This window comes from Bombus affinis, chromosome 3, assembly GCF_024516045.1.
Source record: "Bombus affinis isolate iyBomAffi1 chromosome 3, iyBomAffi1.2, whole genome shotgun sequence".
Classification (NCBI taxonomy): Eukaryota; Metazoa; Arthropoda; class Insecta; order Hymenoptera; family Apidae; genus Bombus; species Bombus affinis.
The window spans coordinates 9,438,530-9,454,729 of NC_066346.1; the positions used below are offsets into that span (position 1 = coordinate 9,438,530).

The 16,200-nt window shown below is 29.4% G+C and overlaps 5 protein-coding genes across 7 annotated transcripts; 3 read left to right on the top strand and 2 right to left on the bottom strand.

Moving 5' to 3' along the window:
* Positions 1 to 383: 383 nt before the first annotated feature.
* On the top strand, positions 384 to 3,352 carry LOC126914351 (transmembrane and ubiquitin-like domain-containing protein 1). 3 transcript variants are annotated; one of them, XM_050718167.1, is made up of 5 exons: positions 384 to 503; positions 1,084 to 1,401; positions 1,477 to 1,774; positions 1,888 to 2,286; positions 2,439 to 3,352. In XM_050718167.1, the coding sequence occupies exons 2-5, from the start codon at positions 1,104 to 1,106 to the stop codon at positions 2,497 to 2,499; spliced, it is 1,056 nt and encodes a 351-aa protein (XP_050574124.1). In that variant the 5' UTR covers positions 384 to 503; positions 1,084 to 1,103; the 3' UTR covers positions 2,500 to 3,352. The 3 variants fall into 3 exon arrangements, with proteins under 3 accessions (XP_050574124.1, XP_050574125.1, XP_050574126.1); XM_050718168.1 differs by lacking the exon at positions 384 to 503 and adding an exon at positions 680 to 699; XM_050718169.1 differs by lacking the exon at positions 384 to 503 and adding an exon at positions 848 to 871.
* A 130-nt stretch (positions 3,353 to 3,482) lies between these two features.
* On the bottom strand, positions 3,483 to 7,704 carry LOC126914327 (isoleucine--tRNA ligase, cytoplasmic). Its single transcript, XM_050718111.1, has one exon. It carries the CDS (start codon positions 7,528 to 7,530, stop codon positions 3,781 to 3,783), a length of 3,750 nt encoding a protein of 1,249 aa, XP_050574068.1. The 5' UTR covers positions 7,531 to 7,704; the 3' UTR covers positions 3,483 to 3,780.
* A 195-nt stretch (positions 7,705 to 7,899) lies between these two features.
* On the bottom strand, positions 7,900 to 11,846 carry LOC126914335 (ADAM 17-like protease). The gene is made up of 13 exons (XM_050718126.1): positions 11,327 to 11,846; positions 10,962 to 11,201; positions 10,758 to 10,879; positions 10,524 to 10,674; positions 10,250 to 10,452; positions 9,978 to 10,172; positions 9,767 to 9,905; positions 9,536 to 9,690; positions 9,323 to 9,403; positions 9,040 to 9,248; positions 8,661 to 8,899; positions 8,473 to 8,588; positions 7,900 to 8,388 (listed from the first exon to the last, which is right to left on the bottom strand). Exons 1-13 carry the CDS (start codon positions 11,382 to 11,384, stop codon positions 8,080 to 8,082), a joined length of 2,217 nt encoding a protein of 738 aa, XP_050574083.1. The 5' UTR covers positions 11,385 to 11,846; the 3' UTR covers positions 7,900 to 8,079.
* A 125-nt stretch (positions 11,847 to 11,971) lies between these two features.
* Positions 11,972 to 13,885, top strand: LOC126914356 (cysteine and histidine-rich domain-containing protein morgana). Its single transcript, XM_050718177.1, has 4 exons — positions 11,972 to 12,310; positions 12,458 to 13,020; positions 13,140 to 13,328; positions 13,406 to 13,885. Exons 1-4 carry the CDS (start codon positions 12,232 to 12,234, stop codon positions 13,595 to 13,597), a joined length of 1,023 nt encoding a protein of 340 aa, XP_050574134.1. The 5' UTR covers positions 11,972 to 12,231; the 3' UTR covers positions 13,598 to 13,885.
* Positions 13,886 to 14,286: 401 nt separating this feature from the next.
* LOC126914245 (piggyBac transposable element-derived protein 4-like) lies at positions 14,287 to 15,999 on the top strand. Its single transcript, XM_050717891.1, has one exon. It carries the CDS (start codon positions 14,287 to 14,289, stop codon positions 15,997 to 15,999), a length of 1,713 nt encoding a protein of 570 aa, XP_050573848.1.
* The last annotated feature ends 201 nt before the right edge of the window (positions 16,000 to 16,200 follow it).

Consider the following 16,200-nt stretch of genomic DNA (forward strand, 5'->3'; position numbering starts at 1 on the left):
ACATCATACTTATATCTGAGGTATATGGTATACATACATATCTTACACGTATTCAATATTATGACATTTATTTTATACTACATTTTAAAATTTTACATTTAAAAATTTTTTTATTTTTACTAAATATGAAGTAATATAATTTTGATTTATGATAAGAACGTCGCATGGAATAGGTAGATTTACGTTATTTTTTAATTTTTCAAGCAAGTTTATAAATACATGTATCTACATATATAAGGTTCATATAGTACTAACATGATGTAACTCGTTACATATTATTATATCATTTTGATTTCTATACGAATATAAAAAGTAATTCCGAATTATACCCTTATATATTATATATTATTTTGAAATAATTAAAAGAATTCGCGCCTTCTTATATGTCGCTGGTTGTCATAAATTATCTACGTCATCTCCAGATGTTTGTAGATGAGATTTTTATAAGTGGTTTTGGTGAAGCTTTAATTTTGTTCTGTTTTGTCTAATTTGTATAAATTGAGGTAAGAATAAGTGATTTGCAAAGGCGGCAAAGAATTATATAGGGTAACGGAAATTTTACTTTACGATATAAAGTAAACCGTATGAAGTTACTAAATTACTATCTATGTTCAAACTTCCTTAAAATGTATAATAACATTCGCTTACTACTCTAGAAAATATTGAAAAAGTAATGCAAATTTATTATAATTGCTCAAGGTGTTACTCGTTTTATTGTGGAATTTTATTCCCATATATTAACTTATGTAGAAAAAATAATATCGATTTCACCTTAAAGACATTGAACTGAGAAATCAGGGTTATTTTTTTTTTGTTCATTACCAATATATGCATGAAAAGATTTTTAAGGAAGTAGCATTATTGTTATGTGGTATGAAAGTTGAATAATATAATTCTAAGTATTTTTGATGTGTAATATTTTATAATTGCAATTGACATGTAACAGACATAATATATATAACAAATATAAACATATTTGATGAATTATGAATCACTATAAATCATTCATGATTATTTAATCTTCTCACTTTCTGTAATGGTATTAATATTTTTGTTATTATATATTTATATTTATTTATACAGGTTAATTTTAGATCATAGAAATGACTCTAATCGAAGGCGTAGGAGATGAAGTAACAGATTTTTGTATTGTTGTGGTTGTGCTCTTAGTAGGATGGCTTGCCTGGTATTCCACAAGTATTACAGATCAACCATTAATACGCACAGTACTTGTAATACATCGAACACGCACACGTCTTGCTGAACTTAGAGCTACTCATCAAAATGCAAGCTCATTTACACGACCTCCAAATTTGGAGGTAACCGAAGAAGAAACTATAGAACCAATTACAGATGATAGTAATAGCACTTCACAAAATTGTCCTGAAACATCTATTGCAGGTGATATGTCATATTTAAAAATACTTCTAAAAACATAATAGAAACATTAGAACTATTTATTGTCTGTCACAATAGACACAAATGGAGAAATTTCTCCTGACACACATAGAATGTCTGAAGCAACAGCTACAGAGGAAGTACTTATTGAAGCTATGGATTCATTTAATGATAGTGCAACAAAGTTGCAAAAACAAACCAAAATAAACCCTCCGAAAGAGACTAGTATATCAACATCAACGTGTAATGAACCAATAGAACATGAATGTGAAAATCTTTCAGACACTAATGAAATTAGCATAAAACTAAAGTTTATAAACGATGATCAAAAAATGGTTACTGGTAGCCTGAAAGAATTACTTGGAGATTTTAAGAGGTTTCTATTATTTCTTTTTCTAAATAGATTTTTCATGTTAAAAAATATTTACAAGTGAAATATATATATATAAATAAATAAATATATATATAATGAATTTTTACATTTTTCAGGAGACATTTTCAAACAGAGCTTGATGCACAAAAATTAGTGCGTCTAGTTTTTAATGGCCGAGTATTGCAACCTGATAGTCAAACATTGGAAAAATGTGGCTTGTATAACAATTGTGTAGTTCATTGTTTGGTTCACCAACCACGACCAAATCCTGTACCATCTCAAGCATCAACATTAGATAATTCGTCGTCAATATATTTTAATCCTCAATCATTTCCTGAAATCCCTGTTGGTACAGGAATTAGTTCAGTACATAACGAATGGGATTTGAGTAGACCATTAGTGATCATTTTGACTGTCATGTTAAGTTTTGCTTGGTATTCCCGATACCACTATGCTCAATTTTTTACTGCGAGTACTACGCTCGCATTGTACGCCCTCACTGCAATTTTCGCAATGTCAGTAGCTTTAATATTATGTCATTAATTAGTAATATCTTTCTCAATCAAGACAAGAGAAATATTGCGTAAATTTATAATTTATAAGAAAGAAACTGATCAAGATATTACTTTGGAACATGATTTTGTAAACGTCGATATGTGTTTTTTAGTGTAACATCATTTGAACACATTGGTTCCGGACATCAAGAAGAACATGAAGAGTTACTGTGACTTTTAACAATGTATAAAAGAATTCACATGAATAAGAGGTGAAGTATACTTAGATAGTATGGTTGCATTTCAAATTTGAAATCAATTTATGTGCATTAAGCTCAATGTTTTTATTTATATATTTAATTTAATAAGAAAATTTCTTTGGGTTTATATAAAATATCACAATCATACATGGAAACATATATAACATTAAATAAATTTGGACGATTAGTATTTTACTAACTACTATTTTACTAACTGTTCGTTTAAATAGGCATATTTGTGAAATTAATTTTCGATAAATTTTATTGAACTGTTAAATTAGTCATAATAAATATTATAAACGATAATTGCAATAGCACTATATCATTTTGAACGCAAAATTTATTATATACTTCTACATTCGTTATATTTTTTAATGAATTTAAAATTTACATTTACCTATTTACCTATATGTGACTTAAACTTGAATATGTTGTGTAACTATTATAAATTACAGTTATTAGAACAAAATCATTGTACTTTTATAATCTTCCAAAAATTTTAACATTAGAATGAAAATTATCTGTAATGATAACATTTTTTAAGTACCATTACGTGAATTGTTAAAAAAAATAAAAGTCATTAACAGTGTGTATATACATAACTCATAATGTATTAAGCAATCATAATTGTAATTTATTAGAAGATACACTTCATATTACTTCCAGAAAAGAAAATTCGTTACTTTTTCGGACAAACGATGTCATTGAAGACGGTGATTTATCATTACTTTTGCAATACACTGTACTATAGTAGTTTATAGAAAAATCAAATTATGTGGTACTATCACAATTTTTATTAAATGCGAAATAAATAGTTATTTATTTGATGTTTTCTCACATGAGTATATTTTATAGTTTATTGATTGATTTTATGTAAATAAAAATTTATTTTTCATTTGAATTTAATAATATTAAAAAATGAATTAAATAGAAAAAGGTATATTTGTATATTGTATGGTTTATAATATAATAATCGTTTATTTCTTAATTATAAAATTGTTGCAATTACATACTGTTCTTTACAAAAACTGAACAAGTTATAAAGTCTTATATAAAATAAATAAATATAATACATGAATAAAGTTACCACCAATCCAGAATTAATATTTAAATATGCAATGTATGATTTATAATGTATTTAGTACCAGCCTTAATTTAAATTTAAATGGAATTATTAAACCTTGAAAACCATTTTCAAAATGAGGTACGTAAATAAAAGATAAATAATTAATGAAAAATCGCTTTTAAATAGAAGTTAACTTAATTGTAGCGTCTTCCCACATAAATCATTTAGCACTTTAGGTATAGGTTCAGAAACATTTAATTTATTAAAGAAGATATTTAATTCTTCTTTTAACATTGTATTATTCAAACAAAAATTTCCTTTTGGATTTTCCAGAAGAATAGTACCTTTCCCTAATGTGCTATTGATATTAATAAAATTACAAACTGGTTGTTTTAATACTGTAGATGTTTCAGTTTCAGCAAAACCTATTTTCATTACTTTTATTATTTGTTTATGTAATGATAAAATATTTGTTTCCTCTGATACTGGTTTATTGTCGATGTGCAAATTATAAGCGCAATCATAAATACCGAATATTAACTCAATTTCGTGTTTTAATTGTTTGTAAGAAATAGGAACTAATGAATTAGGAGTTTCTAACAATACAGTTCCTACACAACTAGTTGCTCCAAATCTTGGCTTTATACCTATAAGTTCAATGTTTACATATTTTAAAAAAGGTTCCACATTTATTTTGTTATTTTCAATTTTATCTATTTTAGTTTTTACTAAGACAAGTTTCATGTCAATGCCTTTAATCTTTTGCATTTCTTCTATAATTACATTCGCATTATTTGGCATTTTTGATATATTCTCTTGTGGAGTTTTAGTTGCATTTTCGATAAAATCTTTGTGACTGATAATTACTTTTGCCAAATTACTATCTTGATCTTGTATTTCGTAATATGCAATGGCTTCATCTGATGGAACTAATTGAGCTTTTTTTCTCAGTTTTTGAATCCTATTGATTACTTCTCTTGCCACTCCCTCATTGTGCATGCTTTCATCAGGAGTAATATCTAGTAATATTAAAATATTTCCTTCGCTATGAGCCTCATATTGTTTACACAATTGTTCAGCTGCTGGTCCTGTGAAACTAAACATCAGTCGTAAATCTTGTTCTTCCAATTTATGACCTTGGACACTAATTTCTTTCTTCGCAACAAACACTTGTAATTCTTCATCAGAAAGCTCTTTAATAGCTTGAGTAACAGATTTAAAATCTCCTTTAAGGCGGGCTCCAAGTATTTTATGATCTGGTTCTGCTCTCAATTTAACACCATACTTCTCCTTATCTGTAGTAACAGTTAATTCTTTTACATTAAGTTCTTCTAGAATATATGATTTCAGAGATTCTATTTCTTTTAATACTTTAGCATCTTGATGAATTACTACAATTCCTGGTAATGGGTATTTAACAGGAATTGTTTTCCTATCCCTGATAACACGTCCTAGTTCAATTATAGTTTGCATATAAGATATAGCCTTTTCAATCTTTTCATCTATTAATTGTAAATTAGATTCTGGTATCATTTGATAATGAACACTATCCATGTTAGTTTTAGATACTGAAAGTAATTTAACTAATCGTTGGAACATGAATTCTGTTAAAAATGGTGTAAATGGCGCATTTACGCGAACCATTATATAAAGAACAGAAAACAAAGTTGACAAAGCTTGTTGGCAATCAGCTGCACCACCATCTCCCTTTATACGTTTCCTATTCATTCTTACATACCAGTTGGTAAGATTATCTATATATTTTATCAAGTGAGGTACTACAGTATATAACTTATAAGCATGCATTTCTTGTTTAAAAAATTGTAATAATGTTTGTGTAAAAGATAAAATCCATCTATCCATTATATTATTTGAACATATTTTTTTAGATTCATCATATATGAAATTAATTTTTTCTTCTCTTTCAAATCTTTCGATATTTTGCATTAAGAATCTAAACGCATTGTACCAAGGCAAAAACACATCTTTTATAATATCCCTAACTCCTTCTTCCTTAAAACGCAAATTTTCTGCTCTTACAACAGGAGAATTAATTAAGTATAAACGAAGAGCATCTGCTCCATACTTATTAACAATTCCCACAGGATCTGGATAATTCTTTTTACGTTTAGACATCTTTTGTCCATCAGATGCAAGTATCAAACCATTAGCTACTAGATTTTTAAATGGAGCTTTCCCAAAAAGAGCTGTTGATATAACTAATAAAGTGTAAAACCATCCACGAGTTTGATCAATACCTTCTCCAATAAAATCAGCTGGAAAATTCTCTTCAAATTCTTTCCGATTTTCAAAAGGATAATGCATTTGTGCATATGGCATTGACCCAGATTCAAACCAACAGTCAAATACTTCAGGTACTCGTCGTAAAGGTGGACATCCTGGTCGGTTTGATGGTATAGTTAAATGATCTATACTTTCTCTATGAATATCTGTTACTTTTGTATTAGTCAATTCTTCCAATTCTGCTATACTTCCTACACATACAATTTCTTGCCCATCTTCTGAAATCCATAAAGGAATTGGGTTGCCCCAATATCGGTTTCTACTAATAGCCCAATCACGAGCATCTCTTAACCAATTACCAAATCGTTTATCTTTGACATAATCTGGTACCCAATAAGTATTACTATTTGCTGTAATAAGTCTATCTTTTATGGCTTCTACTCTGATAAACCATGAGGGTACAGCTTTATATATTAGTGGTGTATCAGATCTCCAACAATATGGATAACTGTGTTTAGTAGTACTACTATGAATTAATTTTTTATTTATCTGGAGATATTTAATGATATCCTTGTCAGCATCTTTTACATATTTTCCAACAAAATCATGTACTGGTTCTACAAAACATCCACAACTATCTATTGGGCATACGATTTCCTGATCTTTTGTTATGACACCAGCTTCCAAACAACATCGGTAATCATCTTCTCCAAAATAGGGTGCTTGATGAACAATACCTGTTCCAGTCTCTGCTGTGACATAGGTATCATTTAATACTACAAAAGCACCTTTCTCTCTTAGATTTTGAAAATATGGGAAAGGAGGATTATATACCTTTCCTTTCAAATCACATCCTTTCCTTTTACCTTGTACAGTATAAGAATCTTTAGATTTATAAACAAGTTCTAAACTTGACTCTAATATAATATAAACATTATCAGATGAATGATCTTTAACTTCTACATATTCAAAAGTAGGATTACAGCAAAGTGCTAGGTTGCTGGGTAGAGTCCAAGGAGTAGTAGTCCAGGCAAGGAGAGAAACACCTGGTTCATCCACTATAGGAAATGATACAACTATAGAAGGATCAACAACATCTTTATAATTCTGCCCTGATTCAAAATTAGATAAAGGAGTGTTACAACCCGTAGAAAAAGGCATTACTTTAACACCTTGGTATACAAGATCTTTATTGTATAATTCTTTAAAAATCCACCAAATGGATTCCATATACCAAGGATATAATGTTTTATAATCATTTTTGAAATCTATCCATCTGCCAATTCTACCTACAATCGTTTCCCATTCGGTTGCATATTTCATTACAATGCTTCGACATTCTTTATTATAGTTTGCTATACCCATTTTAGCAACATCACCAGGACCTTTTATATTTAATGTTTTATCTATTTCAAATTCGACAGGTAGACCATGAGTATCCCAGCCAAATCTTCTTTCCACGTGATAACCAGATTGATAAGCATACCTTGTTACAATATCTTTTATTGTTCCTGCAAGTATGTGCCCGTAGTGAGGTAATCCCGTAGCAAACGGTGGACCATCGTAAAACGAATATTTTGGTCTTCCTTTCGACAACCTTAAAGAGTTTTGAAAAGTATCACATGTTTTCCACAATTCTAAAATGATCTCTTCTTCTTTTGGAAAATTAATCGTCTCCGGAAGTTTTTCTATCATTTTTCTGAAAATTTTAACAACTACTTCACAAATTATTTGGTACCGGCTGGTACGTTGATGCAATTATGAGGTTCAGGGTATCATGTATCAGAGGAAATACGTTACCAAAATTACACGTAACAAAATTTTAGAGGTTAGCGCTACGATTTGTAGCACGTGCTTTTGAAAAAATGAACATTACATTCAAATTGACAATCCGAATAAAAATTATACTCTTTTATGTTTTCGAAATTCAATTTGGCTAAAAATTTTGGTATTTATTTTGGTATGTTTTACAATATATAAATAAAATCTAATGGAAATTTTACATATACATATATAAATAAAAAATTATATAAGTATACATATATTACTATTAAGCAGATAAAATTTTCGCTTAATTATTAATATTATTAAATTTATTTTTGACATCATTTACGTTAAAAACATTCTTTATTTACATAATAAATGAAAACCATCTGTAATATAAAAATTGAAGATATTTATGACTAGAATTTTATGAACCGCCACACTTTCGCGTTCGTGATGAAATAATCGTGGCTAAGACATTTACGATTGTTGCGTAACGTGGGGTATCTTTTGTCGTTGTCCACCAATACGGATAATTTGTCTTTGCTCATCTGGGTGAATAAGTTCATCTGTGTGCTTCCAACGCCACTTTTTTTCACTTTCTTTAATTCGTCTGTGGTCGATGTAACTAATAACGCAGCTAGTGGGAATCCATACAATGGCAGTAATAATTATAACAGCACCTACTATATTATCTTTTAAAAATCGCATAACTTTGTTAATGTTTATGTCCTCAATAATATCCCAAAATCGCTCTACTACATCTTGAATTGTTTTTTCACAAATACCCTAGGAATATTTTATAGGTTCTATAATTACGTGTACAAAGTGTAGTAAGATCCTTTTAAATTATTAAAATTTTTTCAATCCTACCTTATTACAGAAGCCTTGAATACATGGTGTTCCATCAGGTAAAATATCTTGTGGATCTATGGGGAAACATGTTTCATTTAAACTCATTCGACAGCATCTTTTACATGCATCTCCAACTACAAATAAATATGTGATATAGAGATATAATATCTTTGATTATTATTTGTAGCAGTATATAAAAACCATACTTGTATCACACATGCAACTCTGCAAACCCTGTGTCTCACAATATGGTACACATTTTCCAAGTCTGCATTGACCTCTTTCAAGGCAACCTGTACCATCCTTCATTGGTGGAGATCTAGGACATTCACTAGATGCTCCTGTACAGCGTGATTCTTGTTCGCATGTAGCATATTGTGCATCGCGACATTTTACACCTAATGGCATGAATGCACAACTTTGACAACAAGGTGAATTTTTATCACTGGAAAGATATGTAATATTAAATATTTAGCAAAGATATTTAATCTACAAAAAATAGATTAGAGAGAAATTTGTATAACAATGGGTATTAATAATTACCTACTAATAATTACCTACCTAATTATGGGTATTAATAATTACCTACAAACTGCTCCTTGACTTCTACGAAGTTTACAATTTTTATCACAACAAGCATCATTGTCTTCTGTACCAAGCAATCCTGCATCGCATTCTTCATCTCCTTCAACCCGTAAATTACCACAGAATGATTCTTCTGGTTCGGAAAAGCAGCGACCTGACTTTGCTTGTAATACTTTTCTAATAGATCTTAAACTACATGGTGAAAAACGCTAACCCGTAAATAATTAATGATAAATATTTTTTTAGCATCATATTATTCTTGTTTTATATTAATTAGATGTACCTTGTTATTCACATCATATCCACTAACACTATACGTATACATTAAGTATGAACCTCCTTGACTAGCACTTGGACTGCATTCCTATTTAAAAATATCATTTTATATTATCTATTTTTTAATTAATCTATTAATCTAATTATCTATTAATCTATTTTTGTTAGACTAATTATTTTAAAACTGTTCGATAAATCACAAGTAAGTTAAAAAAGTTACTGTTATATCTGGATCATGTTCAGAGCCCCAATTGTGACCAAATTCATGTGCAGTAACTAAGTCTGCTTCTCTTGTGATAACTCTTTGTCCATAGTGATTCCTACTAGAACTTAAACCTGAATTGAGATATAATGTGTAGCCATTTTTGAAATATTCTGGAACATTTAAAATGAAACATTAAAGTTTATATTGATATGTCTATAAATAGATAAAAAATATTCATTAATATACCTGGTGTACAAATTCCACCTACTGAGTTTCTACGAGGTGACCCAACATATGCCAATCCTAATATACCACCTTCGAATTTAAGATCAGTAAATAAATGAGCTAAACAAAAATCTTTGTGACTATATTCTCGACTAAAAACCTAGGTACAATTTATATAAGCCAATCAATTATTAATTAAAATTAAGGCATTTTAAATAAAGAATTGCTTTACCTCAAGCAATGTGCGAACATCCCATTTTTCTCTAACCATATTATAATGTGTCTCACCACCTCTTACACGAGTTGGTTCGCTATGAACTACAATCTTTTTAATGACAAAGCCCATTCCTTTAAATCCATCTTGTTCTTGTCTTTCTTGCCATAAAGTATCATTATAAATTTTATGTACTCTATCAATTAAACTTATCTAAAAACATATATAAAAACAAATTATTATCTAAAACAAATTATTTGATATTTGTATTAAGTAATGCAACTATTTACTAGATAATTAATTGTAGTTTTTGTACTGCTAGCACCCATTTCTTGGTAAAAACGATAGTCAGCAACTAATAATAATGGACATCTTGTTTTTGTTGGAGTATATTCATAAGTTTCCGTCTGTCTCTTTGCCCTGGAATGTTCATGTGATTTAGGATCAGACTTTTCTTCTCCTTCTTTCTCTTCCTCGTTATTTACCGGAATGTCTACAATATAAATTTTGTATAAATATATAATACTCTCTAATATAATTTCTCATTTAAGACAGTAAATTGACCTAATTCCTCTTTTACGTATCCACAAGTTTTGGGAGCACCATGTGTATGCCCTTCTCCATGTTCAAAATGTTCCCAACTTAATTTAACATCTGATGATTTATAAATAATCATTGTTTCATTCCCTAAATGAGGAAGATGTCTCCAAGATGGCTGCAATAGATAACAAAAATAAACTGTAATTTAAATTCTATTAGCTATGTTGAAATATACCACTTAAAGAATTAACTACATGCCTCAATGTGAAATGTTTCATCGGAAATTGTAATGCTGCCTGTAAGAACACCATTGTCAATATGCATTTGTGCATGAGAATCAATTTCACCAAATACTCGTCCATGATAAAAGCTTTCGTGATCTTAAATAAAAGTCATTAATCATTTATGAAACTTATTCTAGAAATTTAAGAAATATATTTATAAATATTGATACTATTTTACCTAAATGTATAGTCTTTTCTTCTCCATTACCATTTACTTCATATGCTTTGAATTTGGAATGAATAACTTCTTTTCTTGGTGTTAAAATTAATCGAAAGTATCGTCCATGGGAGTAAAACTCTAATTCATTTATTTTATTATAAGGATGGTAACTATGCTGAATACCCCGTTTTACAATGTTATGTTGCAATTGGGATAGATGAAGAGTTTCATAATACTTTAAATTTCTATGAAGACCATCTGAAAAGCATATTTTACTATTTGGATATTATATTAAATTGTATAAGTTGAAAATAAGATGCATAATAATTTAATGTATTATAAAATTAAATATATAATATTTGATATGTGATAAAAAAACTTACATGTGTTTTGTATAGTAAATAAAACGTAATATATTAGAAATATATTTTGAAGTTCCATATTTGTTAAAAATGTCACATATTATTGAATTCTATTTATTATAATAGTTACTTAAAATAATACTTTAAAGATTATGATTCATAGTAAAGGCATTTTTTTATCGTTATACATTAGACTGCATCGGTCGCATTATTTATGTTACGTTCTCAAACCTCGATACACACTCCAAACAGTTTTTCTTAAAATATAGAATACATAGAATTGTTGCTTGATTTCGAAATGTATTCACTCAGTAGTGATCAATTGTAACTATGTAAAGTTTCAAATATAAGACAGATATCACTTTTTTATATAAAGAGAATTTATCAATAAAGTAGTGTAAGCTGAATGTCAATTTATTGTCTTTCATATATAAAAATAAATAATGACTGTAATACAATGCACATGAAGAAGATAATAAAATCAATGTTTAGATTTAATTAATTAATTTTATTACATTTCGAATGTTTATTACATTCTTTATTGATGAAATACTGTCTACAAATTGAGATTTATATTGAATAATGTAAGTAATTTTTTGATAAAAATTATTCTTTAACTTGCTAAAGCTGCATAATAATTGTTATAAATGTTAGTCTATCTGTCTTATTATTATATTTTTCATGGCAATATGTCTATCGTATAGTGTGATTGCAATTGATTCGAATTTTTTCTACAAACACTTTATTTAAAAACAAGTTGGGATTCTCTAGAACATGCTAGAAGTTTTTCGAAATTGTAAAAGCAGAAAGGTTTACAGTGTGTACTAGTTACTCGTTGTACTCGGTGTAACTTATACGCTTGACGTACTCGTATTTGTGATCCTATACAACGTGTGTAACTAAGTTAAAATAAGATAAAGTTAAAAATGTCGCATGAAGAAAATTTATTGCCTTGTTATAATCGTGGCTGTGGCAAAAAATTTGATCCGAACGATAATAAGGAAGGTATGTTATACTAAAGATATATTAAGCTATATTAGAAAATTTGGAAATATAATATAGTTTCAGAGGTTAATTGTTTTCCTTATTAATAGTTAGGTTAGAAATATTATGCAAATTGCTTTACAACTATTGTTATTGTCATCTTTTCAGGAGATTGTGTTTACCACTCTGGCTATCCAGTATTTCATGATGCCTATAAAGGTTGGTCTTGTTGTAATAAGAAGTGTACAGACTTTACAGAATTTTTAAATATCAAGGGATGTGTGAAATCATATCATTCAAATATTAAACCAGCAGAGCCAGAAAAGCCTGTTGTTGATAAATCAAAATGCAATGAAATAATCGAAGTAATTGCTCAACCTCTTAGCAATGGATCTGCTTTAGAAAGACCTCCTTTTGAAACTCCACAAGTCAGTTTAACGCCAGATGTGTCACCTGCTTTATTAGAACAAACTAAAGGATTAACTTCTAATATATCACAAAACATATGTGAAAATAAAGTTCAAATTGGACAAAGTTGCAAGAATAATTCATGTAAGGCTACATACAATGGCCCTGCCTCTGATGATGAAGTATGTAATCATCATCCTGGTGTTCCTATCTTCCACGAAGGAATGAAATATTGGTCTTGTTGCCAAAAGAAAACCACAGACTTCTTTACATTTTTAGAACAACCAGGATGTGCACAAGGAAAGCACACATGGATTTCTAAAGTATGTTTCTTCTTATCTTGAAAATTTTTTATTTATGTCTTTCAATGGTATAGATTCTAGTACTATATCTAAATATTGTGATAACTTTGCTATGTAAAAAATAATTTATTATTTTTCAGAATACTGGTAAGAGAGCTAAATGCAGAATGGATTGGCATCAAACAGGGACATTTGTTGTAATTTCAGTTTATGCTAAGAAATATCAACCAGATCAATCATCTATTAAATTAAATCCTATACGATTAACTGTGGATTTGTTCTTCGTAGAAGAAAACTCTAGATATAATCTTGATTTAGAATTAAGAGGAGTATGTATTTAAAATCTTTATATAATATTTTTAAACAATTCCGAAATATTAACTTCTGTACAATTTCATTCTTATAGATTGTTGATATTACACAAAGCAGTGTCAATATGCTTCCTACTAAAGTAGAGATTAAATTAAAGAAAGCAGAACCTGGGTCATGGGCAAAGCTGGATTTTCCTAGAGCAACTGAAGAAGAAACTGAAGAAGATAGCCAAAATGACGAAAATATTAGTGCACAAGTTGAAGCTGTAGATCTTAGTGATCTTTAAACATTCACATCTAAATAATTCATTAAGGACATCATTGTAAATTATGTACCTATCTTATTTTTAAAGATAATACTTTTATTTAAAGATATAACAAAATATTGTTTCTTTAACATGAATGGAATCATTTTTCAAGAAAATGAATACTTAGTATCCATTTTATTTTCATAGTAAAAGACTATTTAAAAAAGTTTATTATTAAAATTCATATTTAAAAGAAATATGGCACCTTTATTACTTCTCATGTTTTAGTTATGATTTCTTTAATATCAATAAATCATTTTTAATTTACTCCGTATTTTAATTTAGTTTAAGGCAACCTTAACATGAAATTTGAAACAATTTCATAAATTAATTAAATGTTAATAAATTACATTTTTGATAAAATTGATATTATTTCCTTATGTATTTATTTTTACTTTTTAACACTTTACCGACCGATAGCCGATTAATCGGTTTTTTGTCGCCGACGCTTACTGACCGATAACCTATTAATCGGTTTTTTGTCGCCGACGCTTACCAACCTATAGCCTACCTATAGTTAATCGGTTGTTATGGTGATAAACAATCTTTCTCATTATATGAGCAGTAATTTGTTATTTAGTACTAAGGTACCTTGCTCAGTTGCGTCAGTTGCGTTGCTTTGTAAGCTCCCACAGTTTTATATCAATTCGAAAAACTTACCGTTCGCGATGAACGAAAAGAATGGTATTGGAGAGTTTTATTTAGATGATCTGTCAGATTGTCCTGACAATTATTCAAGAAATAATAGTGGTGACGAAAGTGATGGCAGTGATACAATTATTCGGAAACGAGGTTCTGTATTGCCACCAAGATATAGTGATTCAGAAGATGATGAGATAAGTAATGTCGAAGACAATGCAAATAATGTTGAAAATAACGATGATATATGGTCGACGAACGACGAAGCAATAATTTTGGAACCTTTCGAAGGTAGCCCCGGTATAAAAATTATGCCAAGTTCCCCAGAAAGTGTGACGGACAATGTCAATTTATTTTTTGGAAATGACTTTTTCGAGCACTTGGTGAGGGAATCCAACAGATATCATTATCAGGTTATGGAAAAATATAAAATTCCATCAAAAGCGAAAAAATGGACAGATATAACGGTACCGGAAATGAAGAAGTTTTTAGGACTAATAGTTCTAATGGGACAAATAAAAAAGGACGTTCTTTACGATTATTGGTCCACTGATCCAAGTATAGAAACTCCATTCTTCTCACAAGTAATGAGTAGGAACAGATTTGTGCAAATAATGCAGAGCTGGCATTTTTGCAACAATGACAACATTCCTCATGAATCACATAGGCTTGCTAAAATCCAGCCTGTTATTGATTATTTTAGGCGAAAATTTAACGATGTATATAAACCCTGTCAACAATTATCTTTGGATGAGTCTATAATTCCGTGGAGAGGTAAGTTATCCATTAAAACGTATAATCCCGCAAAAATTACAAAATACGGAATACTTGTGAGAATGCTGTCTGAAGCTGTCACAGGATACGTATGTAACTTTGATGTGTATGCTGCTGATGGCAAAAAATTAGAAGATACCGCGGTTATTGAACCGTATAAGAACATATGGCACCAGATTTATCAAGATAACTACTATAACAGTGTAAAAATGGCTAGAATTCTCTTGAAAAATAAAGTGCGAGTGTGCGGAACCATTCGAAAAAATAGAGGTCTTCCTCGATCACTCAAAACAATACAACTTTCAAGAGGTCAGTACGAATTTCGTAGGAATCATCAAATTTTGTTAGAAGTATGGAATAATGGCAGAAGAAACGTCAATATGATCTCAACTATACATTCTGCACAGTTAACGGAATCCAGAAGCAAAAGTAAAAGATCAGACGTCCCAATACAAAAGCCTAATTCAATCATAGATTATAATAAATATATGAAGGGCGTAGATCGCGCGGACCAATATCTAGCATATTATTCCATTTTTAGAAAAACAAAAAAATGGACTAAACGGGTTGTAATGTTTTTTATCAACTGCGCACTTTTTAATTCATTTAGAGTATACACAATCCTAAACGGAAAAAATATTACGTATAAAAATTTCTTGCACAAAGTCGCAGTTTCATGGATAGAAGATGGTGAAATTAATTGTACAGAGCAAGATGACAATCTACCTAATTCTGAACCCACAAGGAGAGCACCCAGATTAGACCATCCCGGAAGACTGTCGAATTATGGAAAACATAAACTTATAAATATAGTAACCAGCGGTCGAAGTTTAAAACCCCAAAGACAATGCAGAGTTTGTGCAGTTCAAAAAAAAAGAAGCAGAACATGTTTTGTTTGTAAATTTTGCAATGTTCCACTGCATAAAGGCGACTGTTTCGAACGATATCATACTTTAAAAAAATATTAAACTATTTCACATTTGAATTAAAAACCGTTGTAATAGATAAAATAAATATAATTTAGTATTAATATTATGAAAACAAAAGATCTTATTCAATTTAATTATCCTATAGTAACAGAAAGCGATCAATTTTATCTGAGCATACGAAAAGCACAGATACTCCCGCCCGACAGTGTAAATCGAAACAGAGCCGGCGCCACGGAGAAT